The 21,717-nt window shown below is 35.5% G+C and overlaps 2 protein-coding genes across 2 annotated transcripts in view; both read right to left on the bottom strand.

The window, feature by feature from the left end:
- Positions 1-6,001, bottom strand: part of LOC145998916 (uncharacterized) — a 281,190-nt gene extending 275,189 nt beyond the window's left edge. The window contains exon 1 of the mRNA XM_083135724.1: positions 5,718-6,001. The gene's annotated coding sequence lies outside the window, so the exon portion shown is untranslated. The remainder of the gene's footprint in view (positions 1-5,717) is intronic.
- Positions 6,002-11,453: 5,452 nt separating this feature from the next.
- Positions 11,454-21,717, bottom strand: part of Hsc70-5 (Heat shock protein 70 cognate 5) — a 41,236-nt gene continuing 30,972 nt past the window's right edge. Inside the window, exons 11-14 of the mRNA XM_083135657.1 lie at positions 18,384-18,606; positions 14,539-14,726; positions 12,951-13,091; positions 11,454-12,239 (exon numbers count right to left, since the gene is read on the bottom strand). Of these exons, the coding sequence (XP_082991783.1) occupies positions 12,129-12,239; positions 12,951-13,091; positions 14,539-14,726; positions 18,384-18,606 (663 nt within the window). The 3' untranslated portion in view covers positions 11,454-12,128. The remainder of the gene's footprint in view (positions 12,240-12,950; positions 13,092-14,538; positions 14,727-18,383; positions 18,607-21,717) is intronic.

The following is a 21,717-nucleotide window of genomic DNA, read 5'->3' as shown; positions in this document are numbered from 1 at the left end:
ATGACAGTACTATTCCCCGTGGTCAACACTCGCGCTACGTTTCCTATTGAAGGCAATGGTGTTCACTGGCCCAGGTCATCGCAGAAAATCTCTCTACCTGCTCGAAAGACACCCAACGACCGCTTCAAGGTCTGGTCATAAAAGGTCTTTTATTTTTTCAGCTCCCATGTTTACGGCAGGGTTTCTCTGACATCATCAGGATTAAAAATTTTCCGAGTGCTATTTCCATCATTGTAAAACATGCAATGCAATGATATAATACACGCAATTAGTGATGTCGTGAGTGAAATTTTTTTAAAACAAACTAAAAAATCACTTTCTTTAAATTATGTTAGACGAACCATCTTTAACAGTAGGTCTCAATTGTCAACTGTCTTGAGATCCGTGCATAGGAGGAGGGTTTATTGGTTTGAGTGCCAATCAGGGTGCGAAATCCCGGGGGGGACAGGGGGAATTCCTCCACCAACAATTCTGTCCTGAGATTTCCCCGCCACCATACTTTTCCGGGGGGGGGGAGTGTTTTTTTCTCACAACAAACAAACAATTAGTTTGGGAGTCGAATATTCTTTACTGGAATAATATCAAAAATATACACAAAGAACGGACAACAAAGAGCCTCATCTCTAAGGACACTGAACCCAGCAATCCCCAGAACACAGAAATTAGTCGGACTTATTTCTTTCTCATTTCTCATTGCCTTTCGTTATCAACCACGAAGTATATAAATATATTAATAAAACACGTAATAGCATCTAGATGTAAGTTTTATATAGGAAATTATTATCTTTTTAATGTCTGTTAACCCTCCCTTTTAGTAATGCAAATCATTGTTCATAGCATAAAATCTTCAATTTGCAATTGAATTTTGAATGAAGGACAGTCGATATTATATAAGTATTGCATATTTTATAATATAATTTGATTATTCAGTAATTGCACATATTTATTTACAGACATTATATGTATATATATAGTGTGTGTGTGTGTGTCTGTCTGCTCCTTCCCCTCCACCAATCTGCACTGATTTCGCAGCCTGGTGCCAATTGTATATCTGACGGGTTATTTGTTCATGTAAAAATTGTCAATAAGTAGAAACTGGAGAATAAATTTATTTTTGTCAAACTTATGACGGATCGGCAGTCATGTCGGGGCATTTAGCGGATTTGCAAAAGAAGGTCCAGGACGAGTACAGTACCCGAAGGCGTTAGTTACGCATTGCTACGCTCAAGTATAGATTTAGTGCTGTCCCAGGAAATGAATGAAATACCATGTATTCTTATCCACTTTTCCACACAAGAACGCTAAAAGAAAACCATCCCATCCTTTTCACAACCCAGGTGGTGTTATAAATCACGCTTAGTTACAAGCTTTCGAGAGCTAATGTCACTCTCATCTTCAGGTTCAGGGTAGAGGTGAGAGTGACGTTAGCTATCGAAAGTTTGAAATATTTTTGACTTTTACCGAGGAGAAATATTGTGCCTCCATCCCCCTCATCCAGGTTGAAAAGATCGACCCTGACGTTTGACAAGTCTTGCTATGACTGTGTAATAATGTCATGCTTCGCCACTGGAAATATACCTTAAAATGCATGTTATAAGTAAAGAATAATAATTCAAATGATTGATGAAACATTACAAAGTGCAAAGACGAATTTAATTTTATTGATTGTGTAAAATATCGCCAATATGTGTAATTAAATCATGTACAAAAAAATGCAAGATAGTCCCTATAACACTGGATGCAGTGAAATGAATTGTATGATTTTAAACTACACAAACATTACCCTCCTAACGTCCTTCAAGCACTGGGGATCACTTTCTATTGGACATCACCAGCTCCTAGACCCTCACTAACATCTAATGTAACAACGGTAGATTTCACTCAACAGAATCAGAGATTGTAACCAGAGATTTATTTTTGCACTTACTTAAATAGAATGACAAATAAAAAATACGTAATTTCGATACCTCTAAAGTATTGCAAATTATTATATCTGGAGATGAAACAACTTGCTTGCTGTGGACACAGAAGCAGACTATGTACTGATGCTCACCTCAGGGTATGCTAGAGGCATTTTCACCTTTCCGAATGCTGCCCCACCCCCTCTTTTTGTTCAAATGGATATTACAATTCGTAGTGGCATTATAATTTCAAAAATGTCAATATTATCAGATAACTTACATAAATAAAGTTCTAATTTGTTACCTGATCACACTACCACTGTACTGAGATCAAGAATGTATGGGTCCTTATCTCCACACCATTTATGTGCCTTCATGGCATAGTACAATGTACAGAGAATAACAAAAACATTGCTAAAGTGCTTTAATATGATTACATTAACACAAAACAAGTGGTAAGTTTTGAAAATATTTTCACTAACCTGAAATGAGTAAAGATGAAGTATATACCCACCCACTTTTGTACTGTTCTCAATCATAATAAAAAAAACAAAAAAAAAAAACAACACAACAACCTGGTTAGATCCTACTTCATTACACTAGGCTATCTGGATGAAAATCGAATTACCTAACATAATAAATGTGCCAAATGTAAATTTAGTTAACAATGAAATGAAGAAACATGGAACCAACATGATTAATCCCCCCGAATGTAAATAAATATTCCATAACTTTCTTTCATTGATAGGATACAAAACTTTCCCCTCATTCAAGTTTTGGAAGCCTAAAAGTCTCATACTACATTTTAATAAGAATATTCAGTTTAACTAGTGGCGGCAATTAGGAGAGGGCAATCGCCTCCCATCCCTCAAACTTTTTGCCCCAGCACGGCCTCTTAATACTAAACCTTATCTATCAAGAGAAAGTAAATTGCCCAATTGTGGCACCCAATTGTTCCTATTGAGGGGAACAGTGTGCAATTACAGAAACAGCATAGAAAATATCATGTGAAAACTATGAAAATTAAAAAGAAGAATAAAAGCAATTAACTTTGCTTCATTCACAACATAAAGCATGTATCTTTTTGTAATTTTTTGGTTATATCTGCATTTTTCAGGCAATATTTTTGTTAGTTTTTCTTTTCTTTTAAACCAATGCAAAGTTGTATATTTTTAATTAGAAATTAACAGTCACAAAAACTCTCACCAAAATATATATATACGTATATACAGGGACGTACACCACCATTCATTGACTGTGCTTTCAACCCAGATATTTTGTGTTTTGGCATAGGACAGTAAACATTGATGAATGCAGGTGAAAAAAGTAACAGTCTATGCTGCCAACATTATAATTATTTTGAGTTTGCCATTTAATTATTCATATTTGATTGGAGGCAAAAAAAAAAGTGTTTAGAAGTGCTTTATATTATTCTCTAATCGCAAAATGTATTGTGGCATAACATGATTTTTTGCTTAAAGGTAAAAAAAATGTCAAAATAAATCTTAGCTATAAATTAAATATATCTTTGTATGCAAGGGGCTGATATGTACTGACGGTTTCTTCACATCAAAGCAGATTTCTATCTGTAGTACCTAATTCAAAATTAAAGGTTAATTTATCACAAAAAAATTACAATGGTTACTTAAAATGTTTATCTTGTTTGCTTGCACTTTATTCATAAGAGTTTTGATTATTTGTATGTACTACAGGATAGGGATCAAATGCTTTGGATGCAAGTTCTACAAAAATCTTCTGTCCTATCTTCTTTTCAACAAACAAGGCACAGTGTAAGATATTTTGTAAAGATTTTAATGCCAGATGTCAATTATTTTATTCTTAGCAGAGCAACATATGGGCTTTCATACATTTTTTTAATGATTGTATACAAAAAAATGTTAAGAGACTATGGTTCTACATATATGTAGAACTTGCACTATGTTTCTGTCTTTAAATCGGCTACAAATGTTTTCCATTCGCTGTTAATAAGCATAAATGTTTTTTTTTTTACAAAAGATTTGGTTTTCAACGTCAAATTAATGAAGCATGGACACAGTATGTAGTACTGCACTAGTGACCTAACATTAAATGTATGAAATCATGCTGTTGGTATGTTAAGTATTGTTTTTCAACACAAAACAATATTTTTTTTGTTGTGTAAGAATGGGTTATGTAATCACAAAGCAAAAATGCAAGTTGTATTCTATGGTCATGAAAGATTCTATTATCTGTTTATCTCATAGGTGCATTAACATTGTTCACTGTGATGAGAACGGGTCTGAAAAATAAGTAACAACGTAAAAACTGTATGACACAGAATTAATGTAAAAGAGAATTGTTAGTAGCGAGTTTTCAATGTGGAAGCCTTTATTGCTGCTAATAACCAGATGTGTTTATTGTTACACTTTTTCACAACAATTGCAATATCTTGCAGTTGCAAAAAAAGGAGCAATCATTATTGTTACAATCTTTCGTGAATGGTTGGTTATTCTACTAAAGTGTTATTTTCTGCACTGTTATGCATTGAAGCCGATGCAGACCAACTGACTGTATGTCTGTATATGTAGTCTATGTACATGTATACATCTAAAAAAAGACTGTTTTTGATGATAGTGGAACCGGAACTCTGTAAAAGTTGTATGGAAATATTTATCAAAATAAAACAAGAATATAACATCTTTGTTAAGCTCATTCTTCCTAAAACTAATTTAAGAGTTACAGTCTGCATACTAACACATTTTGAAATATTGAGACTATATCCACTATTGCCAGAGAAGTTAATGTTTTCACTGATAAACTTATTATTCTGGCTGTCTCAGCAAGTAGGGCTTCGTTTAGTCATTCATTGATCAATACTTACAGCCAACTAGAAGAAAATAAAATTTTAACACTTACCATCCATGTAGGCAAATCAAATAACATAACAGGGGAAACAAATTTCAGGAAATAAAGTTTTAAATATTAAAAAAAATACAAATAGTATAACTTAAATTTAATTCTGAGCTAATGTACTGTATGAAGAATTTTACTATAAAAGGACCACACACAAAAGAGCCTTTGGCAAGAGGCTTTCGTGCATCTTCGCCTCCACTTGTTCAGCTCAGGCACCCATTATGATGCACATGTGTTAAATGATTGAGCAGCGTGCATTCAAGTGAAAATAAGCTCAAACCCCTGAATCTCATCAATCTTTCAAAATGTGTTGCTTTAGTAGCAGCGTATTCTAAGTTTTTAAAGCAGCTTAGAAATATTCTGAGATACTTTACACCCTGCTTGCCTTGGAGGTATGACAATGGATGGAAGACATCTATTTGGTCCAATATAGCAGATAAATTTCTAAATATTTGTAACTGATCAGAAGCTTAATGTGAGTGTCACAGCACAATAAGCAGCACTACAGTTTTCGCTGAAGAATGCTCATTTCCAAAACAACAAAAATGTGTAAGTTTGTATCTTTCAAGTGTTTGACGACACTATTTTGTAAATAAGCTTGCATTTATGTAATCTCAAGCAAGTTGCCAGTAAACCGTACACTGACAAATTATGGAGAAAAGATTATATACACTTGTTGTTTAAGAAAACTTGTGTACGTCAACTAATAAAGATAATCTGTTTAGATCTCATTACTAAAAACAATTTGTTTTGTTTCTCAAGTATCTAGTCACAATTCTTCAAACAAGTTAATTATTCATTATTGAGAAGAATTTATCATTCTTAGCATTCAGATGTGGTAAGCCACCAATTATTCACTTGCATCAAGTTTAATTGTGTTAAATATACTAATCACCATATAACAGGTTACCAAAGATCACTAACCTTGTGTATTTAAATGTTAAACAACATGGATGATTAAGGATTAAACTTAGCTGTACTCATTCCAAGATGGTGATATCATGATTCATTTGCTTCTAAACTAATTCTCTTCATGCAAGAGAAGGAATTCACAATTATAGCAGCACATCACATTTTAACATATGCCACAACAGTTTCTTCTTGAATTATTAATGTCTTTTTAGTACTGTAAATTCATGCTTTCTGCCATAATTCCTTAGTTTGAGGATAAACAAGGTTCCTTCTAAAATATCAATGTCCTGTTCTTTCAATTTTTTCCATGCAGCTCCACAATGTTACCAGATCCTTTCACTTACAGGTATATAAAAATAATAGTGATATATCAAATCTTTTAAATGTGAAGATTTAAACATTCTTTTGAAAAGCAGTAGTACAAAACTGGTTTAAATATATGTATTAAGCCAAAACATATAATTTGTAACGTGAACAACTATTTCAATAGATATATGAATATCACAGTAACAGTTGACACTTTTTATGTAGAGTGGGATCCATGACTATTACCATGCAAATTGTCCATCACCATGTTAGTGCACTTTATGACACAATAAGAGCTTCAAGAATTAAAAGAAAAAACAAGCTATTGACAACTTTTGCACAAGCACATAAAATCAATCGCTTAAAGACACATACGATGTAAGAGAAAAGTTAATTAAAATAGTCATGGACAATTTGCCGAGCAATACTCGTGGATCCCACTGTACTGCAAAATGGTTATGAATGCACTTCTATCTTAATCTATTTACTTCAAATTGACATTTTCTAATAGAATCTCTTGTACATTTTCAATATCTTTACTTTATCTCCCAAAACATGCATGGTCTTAAAACAGATTGAATTTGATCCATAAGGCAGAAAAGACAGGTTATGCATAATTTTAAATCTCTCTCATTTTAAAAAAATGTCATGGCAGCCATAAAATAAGATAACTCATGTAATGTGACATTTGAAAGATTGCAATTTGGGAACTTTTCACCTAAAATAGAATTAGAAAACTTCTGAATTATTCCAGTGAAATATTATTATTTTAATACCTGGAAAAGATTAAAATATGATGATAAGCTGTGTTATCTGTCGTACCCTCCAACTAACATACACATTGCCATTCGTCTCCCTGCACACTGACATGCCATACTGTAATGATTGCAATATTGTAAATTTATTGTGGTCCCATTTTCCTTTTTTACCTCAAGCTATAGTTTCACACAGAAAACAATGCAATTTTGGAAACTTTCTTTTAAAAAATCCAAAGAAATTATAGAAAAGCTTTTTCTTTTTTACTGAATAGATCCATTTCTGCACAACCTACGTACATCACAGACTCCCTAAAGATCCAGACAGCATACTTTGGTGTGATCTTCCGCATTTAAGACCTGTCCTGACCCCAGCTTCTGCCTCGAATCTATCAAATTCACATATAGATGTGTTTCACCTTCCCTATTTACAAGGGCAGCATAGCTCTTCTTAGTTTGATCAATTCATTGCACAAATTGTAGAAGAGACCAACCGAAAATTCCTTATTCTAGATACTCTCAACAAACTTTGTTAATTAGAGAACAGAATATTTGGATGAGGTGTTGAGAGATCGCAGGGTCAAGTATGAATGCTGTCGTCTTAGGGAGAATTCACACCGAAGAAACACGCGACATGCAACAAGTGTGTTTCACACCGAAGAGACAAGATGCACGCGGCTAGCGACACTGGTTTCTTTGCTCAGTTTGCATGATGGTACCGATATAATTGCATTAATCAGTCACCCGAAAATAACGTAACAAGAGACATTGATACATGCAAATTGCGTTCTAAAATTTGTGCAAGTTATTGAAACTTGGGAGAGGCATGTTGTGCACAAGAAAACTGAGAAATAATATGCACTGACCTCAAACTGTATACGCTAGACTTTTCAGCCTGAATAAAGCAAATACCTAAACACTAGAGAAATGGTTCTCAACCTTCGTGAAACCATGCCACGGTATTTTTTTAAAGTCAATGTCCTTAGCCGAAGAATTTTCCTCGTAAATCTTTACAGTATTGAAGATTTTATGCATGAATTACGTGGATCGTTCAATATATAAGTTTCCGTATGCTGTAAAAAAAATTATTTTTAAGATACATTACAAAACTATACATACATGTGTAGGAGTATCCTTCCTCACTTCTCCACATAATCCCCATAGAGATTCAGGCATTTGTCCCACCGTTGCACCAATTTGTCCATACCCTTTGCAAGAAAATCAGGGCTCTGGCTATTGAGCACTATTCTCACATTCCGCTTCACTTCTTCATCTGTTTCGAAATGGTAACCTTGCAATTCAGACTTCAACACCGGAAAAAGATGGAAATCACTCGACGCTAAATCGGGGCTGTATGGAGGGTGGGGCAATTCTTCAATTTTGTGTTGCGTTTGTACTGCTGATTGGGGGCGAGCGTTGGGTTCCTCATCAACTGAGTCGCGATAATCGACTGACGAGCATGGCCTGCAGCCTTGAAGGTTTAATGCAATACCAGCAAGATGGCAATGCATTCCTCATGTGCATTGTGACAGGGGATGTTTACTCCAGCTTTCCAACACGCGTGTACCATCCGTGCTTCTAAACTCCTTATGACGCGAGCCCGCGTTTTCCGAACAAGCATTTACTTTTCGCCCTTGAGCGTATGCGCCTTCACGTCTGATAACAAATCGATTGTTGTTCCTTGTAGACGAAGGATGGCAGTTGTCTTCAACCATGTGCTTCTTTTTAATTGCATTGCTTTATACAATATTTTATAGCACAGGGAAACTTATATATTGAACGTCCCTAGTAACATGTACCTATGAAATTAAATATTGATAAATAAATTCTAGCATAATCATAAGAGTAATAATAGTTAGATTACGTGTGTAGGATTGTTGACAAATATAAAAATATGAAAGACAAAGTGGTAACGTTGTCTCCTTGTAATTAAGTGATCCCGGGTTCGATAACTGGGGAGGCACCAAGCAGCTCCAGTTCTGATGAGTCTATTTGTGCATAAAATGGACTTAAAACACAAAAACTCACAACTCAAATTTATTGGGATTATGATAGTTGTAAACCAGTTTCAGCAGAACATTTCGGTGCTCGGTATAGTTGATACGAGGGCACGGTATCGGGTTGCGGTCCGGCGGTTGAAAAACAATGCAGTAGAGTACTTTACCATGTTGACTAATATATTTTGGACTAAAGTGCCTCCATAAGCTGACTTTTTCAAATAAAAGTAGTCAGGTAAATGGCCAAAACACAGCCTCTTTTTTTACGATGTTGAAGGCAAATTACAGCCGATAGATAACTGAATCAAAAAACTTGATAAAGCGAAATGAACGTTGTGTTTAAATCTTAAAACATTGTACATATCGATACTATATTATATCAACAAATTAGAGGTTCAAACATAATGTCGGTTGGGCTCTCTTCTAGTCTAAATACAGCTCGTTGGAATGAAGTATTCGCTGCGCATGCGCGAACAAGAAACTGAAGCAACACGATGCACGGTATTGAGAAAACGGCACAGTCCGAGAAGCATGTAAGCGACATGCGACACGTGCATCTTGCCGTGTCTCTTCGGTCCGAAAGGTTGCATTGATTACTGAGTGTTGGCTTCCAAGCGACACGCATTTCGTGTCGCATCTCACATGTTTCTTCGGTGTGAATTCTCCCTTAAATAGATGTTTCTCTGGCAGCAACCTACCCAGTAAATAAGCTGTACTGCAACTAGCAAAGTATATCTGCATGTGAACACCCAAGTACGGAAGAGATTCAAATGCACAGGGTGTCTACCAGTCAGGAAATTACACTTGTAATTAAGAATTTTTGCTCTCACCATGACCGACTTATTTCACTTCACTAGGCCTTTTGGCTAATTGGCTGTTTGTCCAGATACCAAATCCTCGCTAGTCTACCAAATGCAATCCAGGATGAATAAAGTAAGTTTAATTGTCTTGTTAAATACAGCTTCATTTTATATTTTAACTAGCCTTTTGGTAGCAGTTTTCATTAAACAAATATTTATTATCTTAATTGCAAAATTTCCAACTTTACGTATGTAGGGGTTGAATAAATAAAGGTTAAGAAAAATGGGGGGGGAGAGATAGAGAGGATACTAAAAGTCATTAAAGTCAATAATTATGGATTTGTTATTTTGGTAGACACCCTGATACAGCACAGAATGAATCTTTGCAATTTTGCCAATTGTGCTGTTCTGAGGCCAGGAAAGGATAGGCTTGGCCAGTGTATGAGCTCATGAACACGAGCAGCTAGGGACAGCATTAGCAACTTGGAAATACATGCAAACAGAACCAAACCTGTATAACCTATCCACGCAGGCATATAATAGCTGAAATAAGCATGTAAATATGTTAGGTAGTTTAAATTTTGTCTACTTAAGCTATTATATACATACGTGGATAGGTTAGGCAGGTCAGGTTTGGTGGTTAGCATGTATTTCCCAAGGTGCTAATGCTGTCCCTGGCCGCTCGTACCATGAACACACTAGATTACCAGTTTCTCCACATTCAGTGCAAAATATTTACTGTATTTAAATTAAATTAACCCTTCACCTGGAAAAGTAACACAATCTGTGAGATACAAGTACGGTTTTACCAACATATTCATAATTACTTTTTATTTTCACCTTTTTCTATTTTTGTCTTGCATATAATGATTCTTAAGCACATTAAAACAGTACCTTAGCACTACGTATGATATTTATTGTCACCTTACAACCATTTATTGCATATGTTACTCGGCTCGCAACAATCACATTCCACTTCAGTCTCTGATTTACCTTTTCTTACGTCTGCATTATCATAATCGCTGACACACCCTTCTCACTGATGATATTCGTATTCATTGGATTCACCATCACTGCTGCAGAGCATGGAACGAATGAATTCAACGTTTATCTAGATCCTAACAGTTCATTCTACAGACTGTGCTACCATTAACCCGATACACAGATACAAACAGCCTACTAAGCCCAGACATGAAGGGGCACCAGGTGAAGACTGTGGTCATCTGTATTCAGACAAAGAGTGAAGAAGCTTCCGAGAAGTTTAGAACATCATGTCTGATTGCTTCCGAGAAAAACTATTTTAGCCACATGTATCTCGGAGATGAAGCACCACCGATGGAAGGTTAAAAATATTTTTGAACGGAACACTTGCATAGTGGCAGAGTGAAGTTACCATATTCTAGTACATATAACTACTATTTACATTAATCTTAATTTGCTGAGAAATGTCACGTATCGGTATTGGCAGAAATCCTGTATTGATTATATTCTCATCCCTTCTCCCCCCTGCCCAACTTTTTCTACAGTATTGTTAAGTTTCTGCTGCGAGAGACTTTTGGAGACACAGAATTTAAGGTTTTTGGGATGGCTCTGTACTGTGTCATAAAAAACAACCTTGAGGTCTCCACTTCCGTATTCGTTAGATGGATGATTTGGAAGATGGGAGGAATACATTTTTATTTTGTTTAATAACTTTTATTGACTGTAATAAAACTGAAATGTCTTTTTTGTACTGGTTTTGAACCAAAATGAATTTATTGCTATTCGTGGAGGTGGTAATAACAATCAATTATTCTTGTGTAAGCCACTGACAGTGATGTTCCTGCAAAATCATGTTCAGACCATAACAATTCATACATTTTCATGGGTAATGTACATAAACACATTAAATCGAATAACTGAAGTTTTTATACATCTAAAAATATAATTACATGTGTTGACCAATACAACTATTCATTTTCTTTCTAATTGGCAACAAACGGCTTTACAAAGCAACTCTGCATACTCATACTCTCGACCAATGAATATGCCCTAGTAATATGGCAAATTTAAAATAACATATTTATTAGTTATGGAGTGATTAACACCTGTTGACACATAAACTGGGAAATATGAAAAATAATATACAACCCTGTGCAAGTATTCCATGTCTAAATAAAGACGTTGGAGTCATCTATCAACAGATTTTTATACACAACGCAATTAAATTAACAATAATTCTGTCCATAGAAAATTTAATCCACTGACCATATAACTGGTATGTGGATTCGTTCTAGTTACGCTCAATTTATTTCTTCCCCTCCTTTAACAATAAGTAGCAATTAGTGCACCACTCTATGGAATGCATGCACTTCTTGGTATTACTGGAAACTCCGAGTGGCTTTCTCTTACAGGTCCACCATATGCATCCCACACACGAAGCAAACTGCCAGTTCACATTCAAATGCACCAAACACTAACTATCACACGCAAAACAAAATTAACGCATTCATCTCATTCATGCAAGTCTTGTATCTCAGAACTACACGTGTACCTAAAGAAGTCTTCTATTTAGCTTTTATCATCTCAATTTTTCTCCTTCTTTTCTTGTTTCTCCTCCGCTGTTTGACCAGCGTCGCTGCTCCCGGTGCTTTCGCTGCTTGCACTGCCGGAACTTGAGTCTCGTTCAGCTGCCATCTGTTTAAGAAAATAGCGACTGTTAGTAGTAGTGTAGACAGAGATATGGATTCATGTGGTAGTAGTGGAGGTAGCCAAATGGTGTAATGATTGATTTAGCATTCCGGGTGGAAAAAGGGTGCCTACTCGAGCAACACCACCAAATTCCCGTGAAATTTCCGGTTCTTTAAGAGCAAGTTTACCTATTTCGAAGTTACTTAATTTTATACTCTCTTTCACCAAATACAACACTGGAAATCTGGTATACACTTCAAAGCCTGTGGTATATATTGTATTGAAAGATGTTCGTTTGGCAGATATGCAGAGAGGTAATTCACTCTAATAGGACCCATTATTGTAGATGAAACACTGGCTAGATTTTAGGAACTTGACTTGAAAAGGCAATCAAATGAATGGTGTCATTCATCTTCACCATGCCCAAATAAATTGAAACAAGAGCCTGCAAATGTGAAGGTGGTGGTGATACTTGCTCACAGTATTCAACAAGGGACAACTGTTAATTCTGCCTGTGCTCATTACCTGGAACAGCTGCCTTGCTGTTAGGCGAAATGGACCACATCTGCAATCACGAGATGTCTTGCTGCCATACGGACTATTAGCTTAAGTGTGTTAATAAGGTAGTGCCCTTATCATAATGTGTACAATCAAGAAGAGTTGTTTAAATTACAATTTTAGAAAAAGTATCAAATTATCTAGTTACAGTGCACCTACCTTCTTGTAAGCCATTTCGAACAACTTAAGTGAAGCTTGCTGAAGTTGGGTGGTCACTTTCCTTATCTCCTCAGGGTCCTTGTCGTCCTTCTGATTCAAAACTTCACGCACCTGGTTGACTTGCTCTCTCAACTTATCACACTGGAAACACAAATTCAAATGTCAAGTACAACTCACAATAACACAGACCCTCATATTTAAAAAGTAAAAGTGCAATATATATGATGAAGCAGGTAAATTACTGTTCACAATATGGATGCAAATATTTTTCTTTTTTCTTTGGAACAGGTTCTGATACACATGATTAAGAGAAATAAGTCATTTCCAACATGGCAAAATAAATATGCTATAAGAATATTTTCTGTGCATTATAAACATCCTCGAGATTATTACACTGGCATCGATGCAGTTTTTCTGATACAGGAGAAAGGAAGAAACTATGAGATTTAATTCATTAGTCAACAGCTTCAAACTTACATTTATCATTTTAAACATCTACATCATCATGTATTTATATTTGTATCAATCAGCAATAATATTAATGTTGGTTCAAAGTAAGGTAAGTCCTAAAAGCATTACTTTTTGTGGCACAAGATAGTGTCTTACATGTTGTGCTGCAAAATACATTTTACTCACTAATGCATATTTCGTTTTTGACGAAAACCTAAAATGTGAAATAACACATTGTAATGTTAATTTTTCAAGTTTCTGAAAGGTGGAAGGTGCATTTTTCCACCCTGTTTTGTCACGAAATAATGCGAAATGAGCTGCAAAATGCAAAATAGACTCAAACACAAAATTTAGAGTTTATTTACAGACGCGACACTTTCTGAAGTCAGAATTATCCTGAGAGTTATGCAGTTCACAGAAAATTGGTTAATTCTGTTGTAAATATTTGAGTAAACAAAAATGGATCACTTTATATAGGAATAAACTTAATATTCTGGTAATGACATAAATGTGTTACTAAAGGGAAATGTTTATTTTGTGTAATAAGTTCAGTTTTTAAATCAAATTTAGGATTATATTCACATTTTTAAAACCAAAATGTCATTTTATATACCGCTTTTTCACTGCTATAACAGCAAAATTTTCTTATATTTACCAAAAATATGTGCCTCTACTAATTAATCACAAACATAATGTTTCTTCCAGTTGTGAAAAACTTCTGATCAGTCCCAATAGAGTTGAAAGATGAAAGGATTACAAAGATTTAATCAATTGTTATACTGAATCAGATGCAAGGCACCTGATTGCTTATCACAAATAAATAAATCAGCCATCTTGGATAAGAAACATGAATATCTAAGATAAAACTTAAAAGGTTTATCCTATTGAAATTAAGCCGGCCCCCATGGAAGAGTGGTTAGCACATTGCACTACAATGCCAGGGGTCCAAGGTTCGAGTCCTGGCCTGGGCATGGATGTTTACGAGTTCCATTCATCAATTTCATCATATCATCACTCATTCCCATATTCGCAAATTAGCCAAAAGTGGCACAAAAAAGCGCAGTAAAATAAAGAAAATCAATCAACCCATTGAAATTAAAACACACGAAAATATTAACCATTACAACAGATTACTTGCCTCCTCTTGTGGTAATTGTGCTTTAAATTCTTCCATTTTGGATTCTGTGTCGTGGATAATACCCTCAGCCTGGTTAACTGCTTCCACCCTATCTTTTTTAATTTTGTCTTGAGCTGCATACTGTTCTGCATTTCGTACCATGTTCTCTATCTCATCTTTGCTGAGACCTCCAGATGATTGGATGACAACTATTAAAAAATAAAATCATCAGTAAGTACTGCACCTAATACTAATAATGGAGAACAGGGTTTGAAATTAGATTTTGATATTTATGATAAAAGTGCATGTGATAAATCTACATTCCTGTACTTTTAAAGACCACACAAGAACAATCAAATGTTTTTTGAAAGGTTGAATCGGCACTGGTCACAAACGGGAAGAGTATTGCAATCAGTATCCATGTTGGTTAAAAGTGGTAGGCCTTGAAATAATAAAGCCCTACATTTTTTTCTTTTCATGAAAGAATAATTTACAATGCTGTTCCCCCTTTTTTTTAAAAAAAAAAAAAGTTGCAGTAAAGGAACAAAAATATTTTATAGTTTTTGTTTGATACATGTAAATATAGATGTTCATGTTACATGAAAGTACAGTATGTCCAGTCATCACCAATTAATAAACTTTCTCCATTAAAATCACTAATTAGTCCTGTAAATCATTATGCCATATACTGTATCGAATTTGAAATAAACAGAAAAAAGTTAGATTTTTTCTAGTTTTTGCTTATTTCAATTTAAAACCAGGAAGATGGTACTTTTTGACACAACGTTACCATATGGTAATGCTCAACATGAGGCCACTTTCATGCTAGAGGCTTGTCTACATTGTGTATGCGAACCTAGTGTCAAAGTCGCTCTAGGAAGCCTAAGGCCTGCTTTTCAGACCTTTCGTTTTGACCTTCGATTTGACCTTCGATTTTTTTATTCAAAATGTCATACGCTGGAAAGTAAATATGGTTTTTTTTATCTGATTGTCTTTCAATAGGTGTGCTGAATTTTTTCAACATTTAGTAAACACATGTAATGCAAACCTTATGATGTCTTCTGTTTAATAATCTGCATCACTTTATTCCATTTTTGCTCATAATTGTGGCATTGCAGATACAGTAGCTACAGGCTTTTCAACAATTACAGTGCGTCCATTTCGATCTTCAGCCGACAGATCGGGAGAAGCATGGCGGGCGGCCCTAGTGGAGATGCCGACATTTGCGGCCTGTAATGCCCGCTTATTTTTATGGACATATGCAGACATTTATATAAATATTGCAAAACGAGCACTAACCTGTGTTATAATTTATCATCTGTAATTCATCCAAGTTCTGCCCTTATATGCACAAATAAATACGCTTTAAAAAACAATGTAAAGAGCCACAGATAATAAAACATTTTAATCATAGTTTTGACCAGTAACGTCCTGCTTAAGTTTATATCCTTGAAAGAGTTTTGTGTCGATGGGGATCGTTTGGAGGTTTCGAATGTGCAACACTGTATCAAGATTACGCTGTAGACGAAACCGTTAAAAGTCAATGGTGTTCGTGAGCTTCCTTGCAATCCGAAATCTCCGAGCTCGAGTTTTTTGTTCCTTCGCGACAGAGCTGTGAATATAGTGGTGAGCAGATGTAAACCAAAAGCGTCTTAATTTCGTACTGTGCGCAAGAGTGTTATTATTGTTTACTTGCCGTTACTTGTTTGTCTTATTGCAGTGTGTATGTGTGTTGTGTCAGTAAGAGTTTTTGGAATGCCAGCCGCAAGGTTCACGTTACGAGGGGGGGCTGATAAGTTCTCAGCCCGACCCAGAAGGACTTGAGCTACAGGCACGAAAGTTTCAGGCTATTCAACGTATTCTCCCCGAAATTCTACACACTTGGCACTTGGTGGATATCAGTTTGAACAACTCTTATAACACAGGTTAGTGCTCGTTTTGCAGTTTGAACAACTCTTATAACACAGGTTAGTGCTCGTTTTGCAATGTTTATATAAATGTCTGCATATGTCCATAAAAATAAGCGGGCATTACAGGCTGCAAATTTCGGCATCTCCGTCACCACCGCCCGACACGCTTCTCCCGATCTCTCGGCTGAAGATCGAAATGGGCGCACGGTACTTCATTTATTCTATTATTATTGCATGTAAAGCAAGAAATTTTAAGTTGTAAAGCCTTTTGTCGTCTTTTGCATGCTTCATTTATTTCTATTGCTTATAACTTATATTTTATTTTATTGTAATAATATTTTGTGCCTGTTCAGTAGCTCACCTATGTTCGAGTCTGTGATCCCATTCTATGGAAAACATTCCAACAAGCCATTTATTAGAGGTAAACCTATCAGATTTGGTGACAAAGCCTGTCTGGTGCTTGAACACCTTCCGTGGATACATCATTAGTTCTGACATCTATCGAGACAAGAGTATAACCAGATTCCACTGACATTGAAAACAAATTTAGAAAATCTGCAGCCCGTCTCATCCATATGCCACATGAATTTCCGAGGGAAAAATTCATTCTCCTAGCATGAATTTGGATGGGAAAGCACTCAGCACTATATGCCATCATTTCGTGTTACACCTAAGGAAGATTGGTAGCCCATTACAACACAAAGGCTGGTGTATTGTTCATATTGGACATGTCAAATGTGTCGTTGGACTTTGCACTCCATGTTTCATACATTTCTATGACAAGTGAATATTCAAAAGTGATGAACAATATGTGAATATAGAGTAATCATTATGCACTAAATAAGTCTGGCAACTTCCAGCATTCAGCGAGAAGCTAAATCAGTTACCATGTAGACAACGTTGCTTGAGGTGGGGTTTTAACGTGTAATGGGAGACATGTTTTTATGGTCGTTTTTTTAGGTTTGAGGTTCATGCTTGGCAATGTGAGAAAGTGAGTTTTTATGTGCACAAAGGGCAGTTTTAACAAATACCTTTTTTAACCATGATCTTTTACTATCACCTTATTCCTTGTTCTTTTGTGTAAATTGACGTAGGCATGAAGTAATTCCGATAGCCAAGAAGTGCACCTGAGGAAGAGACCAGTTGAGTCTCGAAACATTGTGTTTTCTATAAAACATATACTCACGAACCATAAGTAATCATTTTTATAGGATTCTTTTTAAGTACTTATATGTATTGTATTGTAACAATGTAAGTAAGTCGCACATGCCTTTTTTATAAAATGAGTGTTTCTAAAAATGATTCAAAATCGCTTATTGGTACATAACTGATATTAGACTAACAATTAGGGGAAAAAATGACAGAATAATTCATGGAGTAAGAGGAAAAGTTTTAAAAATTTCAAAGGATTTCATTGGTATTTTGTAATAAAAAAAGTTACTGAAGTTATCAGACCAAAGAATTGTAGTAGAAAGAAAGAAGATAAACACACTCTTTATAACCAATTCTGTACAATCTTAACCACAATGCCCATGTATTGGGATCATGATAAGCAGTCATAAGAGTATAAAAAATATGACAGTAAAAAACATCTAACATTACGTGCCAGCAACATACTAGTTAAAAACAAGACAAAATACACCAACAGCACGATAAAAAACACTAAATTTTTATTTTAAAAAACTTAAAAACTAAAAGTATTTTTTTTATCGTGCTATTCCTGTTTTGTGTTGTTTTTAACAAGCATAAAAAATGTTACCGATATGAACTCCGAGGGAGAGTTCACAATTAAGTGAAAAAAATGACATCACTTGAGGATTTCACCAATCGAATGTAGACTTCTGCAGCTTGTCACAGTATTACAGTGTGAAATGATGATTGGGTCATTCCCAAGTGACACATGTCAAGTGTTGCGCTGAAGTGAAAGAAACAATTACGATTACAGAGTGTACTTACTTTGTTGTTCCTTTCCAGTTCCCTTGTCCCTTGCTGACACATGGACAATGCCGTTTGCATCTATATCAAAGGTAACCTCTATCTGTGGTACTCCACGAGGAGCAGGAGGAATTCCTACCAGAGTAAACTGACCTAGCAATTTGTTGTCAGATGCCATTTCTCTTTCTCCCTGATGCACTTTTATTTCTACTTGTGTCTGACCATCGGCAGCAGTTGAGAACACCTTTCCATGTAATAAAAAAAAAACACCATCATACAACAAATCATGGAGAAACCAGGTAGCTCTGGTGTTTAAAGCTCTGTACAAATGAACAAAATTATGCATCACCAAATCAGCATATATTTAAAGTAGAAGGGAAATTAAGAAGAATATTGGCATTATTAAATAAAAGCATGAATATAGAGGAATTTTAAGTGACTTTGTTCAAAACTCTCAACTTGTAACATGAATTTGGTAGTATTACTATAGTCATAGGAAAAATCATATTCTTTGTTTTCATGGATGACACCGTTGTTGTTTATGAAGCATTTATTTGAATCTTGCGATACTTTAAGAAAGACAACACTGACTGTATGTACTCGAGTGCTGCAATGAGTTTTTTGCTCGACCGGCAAATAGTTCATACGGACGATGCTAGATAGCATTAGGAACTGACAGCTCTTCGATCACCATGACGTCACGAGCGAATTTCGCTCGAACAGGCAAAACAATCAGTATACGTTCGAAACCCAGTTCACGTGTAACCCTAATTTTTCTGTAGTATTAGGCCTTCAAACATGGATCGTGAAGTGAAAGACGCACTGAAATTGAAACTGAAGGGAACGTAGTCATCATTTTCATGTTAAAATGTAATTTAGTCCATCTTGACAACACATAGCAATATATGAAAATGAATAGATGATTATGAGCTGAAACTACCAGGATGGATTTTTACGCATATATTTGTACGATTATTATCCCATTAAAAAGATATTTGATATTCTATATATTCGAGCAAATTACGCTCGAGCATGGGAGATTCGATCTAGTATTTTCGAGCAAAAGTGGTCCAATGCAGTACTCTAGTATGTACCAAAAGTCTTGTGAAAACACAATTCTAATTTATGATTGGGAAAAGAGAGACGCGGTAGTATATAAATACGGAGAAACTAGTACTCAACAGCGCAGCAAGTTCCAACGAGGATGGTGGCAGTGGCCACTGAAATTAATCGAAAAACAAGAAAAAACAGCTTCGCGGATAAAAGTGAGTACTAGTTTCTCCGTATTTACAATTCTAATGTAATGAAATAACCTTATGAACATGTCATCGCCAGTAAATTTGGCCACTACACTGATGCACACAGTTGTATTCCTCTCTATAATGATTTTTAGCACAGTCGGCATATGATAACTACTGAATATGTTAATAAAATTCGTTAAAGTTTCCCAGAATGCAATGTATCCTTCACTAAAATAACATCAAACATCCCTGAGGGAGTCACGATGGTCTAGTCGGTAGGTTGTCTGACTCTCAGGTGGGTGATCTAAGGTCAGAATTTTTACAGCCTTATCAACAGGCCCGTAGCTAGAGGGGGGCAACTGCCCCCCTGAGAGCCTGCTTTGCCCCCCCCCCCCTGCGAAATATACAGAACACATTCCTACCTGGTATTCTCACTAATCTTTACAATTATATCCTGTATTACTCTAGCAACATAACAAAGACACTTATTGATTTTGTGATTTAATGAGGTGTGTGGGATTCCGAATAATGTCTTACTGGGATTGGGGGGGGGGGGTCCCTTCCTGATTCAGACTTCGGGAAATTATTTCGTAATTTTCACTATCTAGAACAGTTATGACATTTTGAGAAGTCTTATATTAAAGGTGCCTAATGTGTTTGGATGATATTCTTGGATGTGTTGCTATGAAGTTTGAACTACTTAATTTTTTTGTTTCCCAAGTCTACCATTTAGTAATAGCGATTCATGCAGTAGAGAGAGGGAATGGATATTTAATTTTTGTTACTTAGCTTTGGTTTTCTGCTACTTCTAGCTAATCGCGACAATGAGTGATGACATGAAATTGATGAAGAGGCACTCACAAACAATGCCGCAACCACAGGGGGGCAGGGAGCATTGTACTCCCAACCTTGAACGAAGTCCATTCTAGGGGGGGAGGGGAAACTTTTAAGTAAAAAAACAAGACTAACAGCATCTAAGAATAGTAGGACAAACGGAGATACTCAAGATGGAATTAGTTTTTTCTTCCAGACGGCCAAGGGAACTTGCAGGGGGGACACAGGTCAATTGCCCCCATTGATTTCACATTTTCGTAAAATTTTCTTGCTCTCTTCGCTCGCAATGTCTGCTGTGTCAGAGCCATAGCTATGGGGCCAAAACGGTCTAAATGAAATAAAAAATGTGTTAAAGAAAATGCCATGGTGCCCTCTGAAATTATTTGCACCCTATTTTCAGTTTGAAAAAATTGGATCTAAAAATTTTCTTGCTCGCTTTGGTCCCAATCTGATTGTTTTCGGTAATGCATTCTAAATTACTCGAGAGAGAAGTAACACCAAATATGTAGCTACTTCAGACTGTTGCTGCTAAAACGTTTTGTCTCAAATGCATGAATAATTCTTTTGAGGAAAAGGAGACAAAATTTGTATTATTTTTACTGTTGATTTGTTATGAGGGGGATGAATTGATTATGTAATGTATTTAATGTATCCTCGTAAATAATATATATATTAAAGAAACTTTGAATGCATACACAATTTAGCGTTAACATGTTGCATACTTATGTATTTTCTTATTTTACGTCGTTCCATGTTGCATAAATAAAATATATGTTGTACGTGCATGAAAGTAATACATGTCATATGTACAAATAGAATTATGTTCATGATGCATTTTGTGTCTTTCAAAAATACAGTTGTGTGCTTGCTTTCCAGTATTAGCTGATGGAAATTGAACGTGTTGGAAAAATACTTATTTATAATCATATTTTCAAATCATTTGTTCCATCACAAATGCTTTAACACCGACTTCTAACCCCTTTTTGTGTGATTTTTAGAACCTAAGAATTTGTCGTGTTATTATTATATTTATTACTGTTATATATTTTCGTATTAAAATCAATAAATAATATTTTTAGAATAGCGAGTATGGTGCATATTAATATCATAATACATGGAAGGGAGAATTTGAGATTTTTTAAACTTATAAGAACCTAATGTTTTTCAAAATTTGTCATCCCTGACTGCTTTCTAGTGGGGGTGGGGCATACACAATAAGATATATCGTATATTTACAACTTTCCACTCTCAAAAATGTCAACTGGGGATAATTTTATAGG

This window comes from Lepisma saccharinum, chromosome 1 (assembly GCF_977018435.1).
Source record: "Lepisma saccharinum chromosome 1, izLepSacc3.1, whole genome shotgun sequence".
NCBI classification, from domain to species: Eukaryota; Metazoa; Arthropoda; class Insecta; order Zygentoma; family Lepismatidae; genus Lepisma; species Lepisma saccharinum.
Note: the sequence above shows the minus strand (reverse complement) of the source record. Positions and strands in the feature narration are given on the sequence as shown.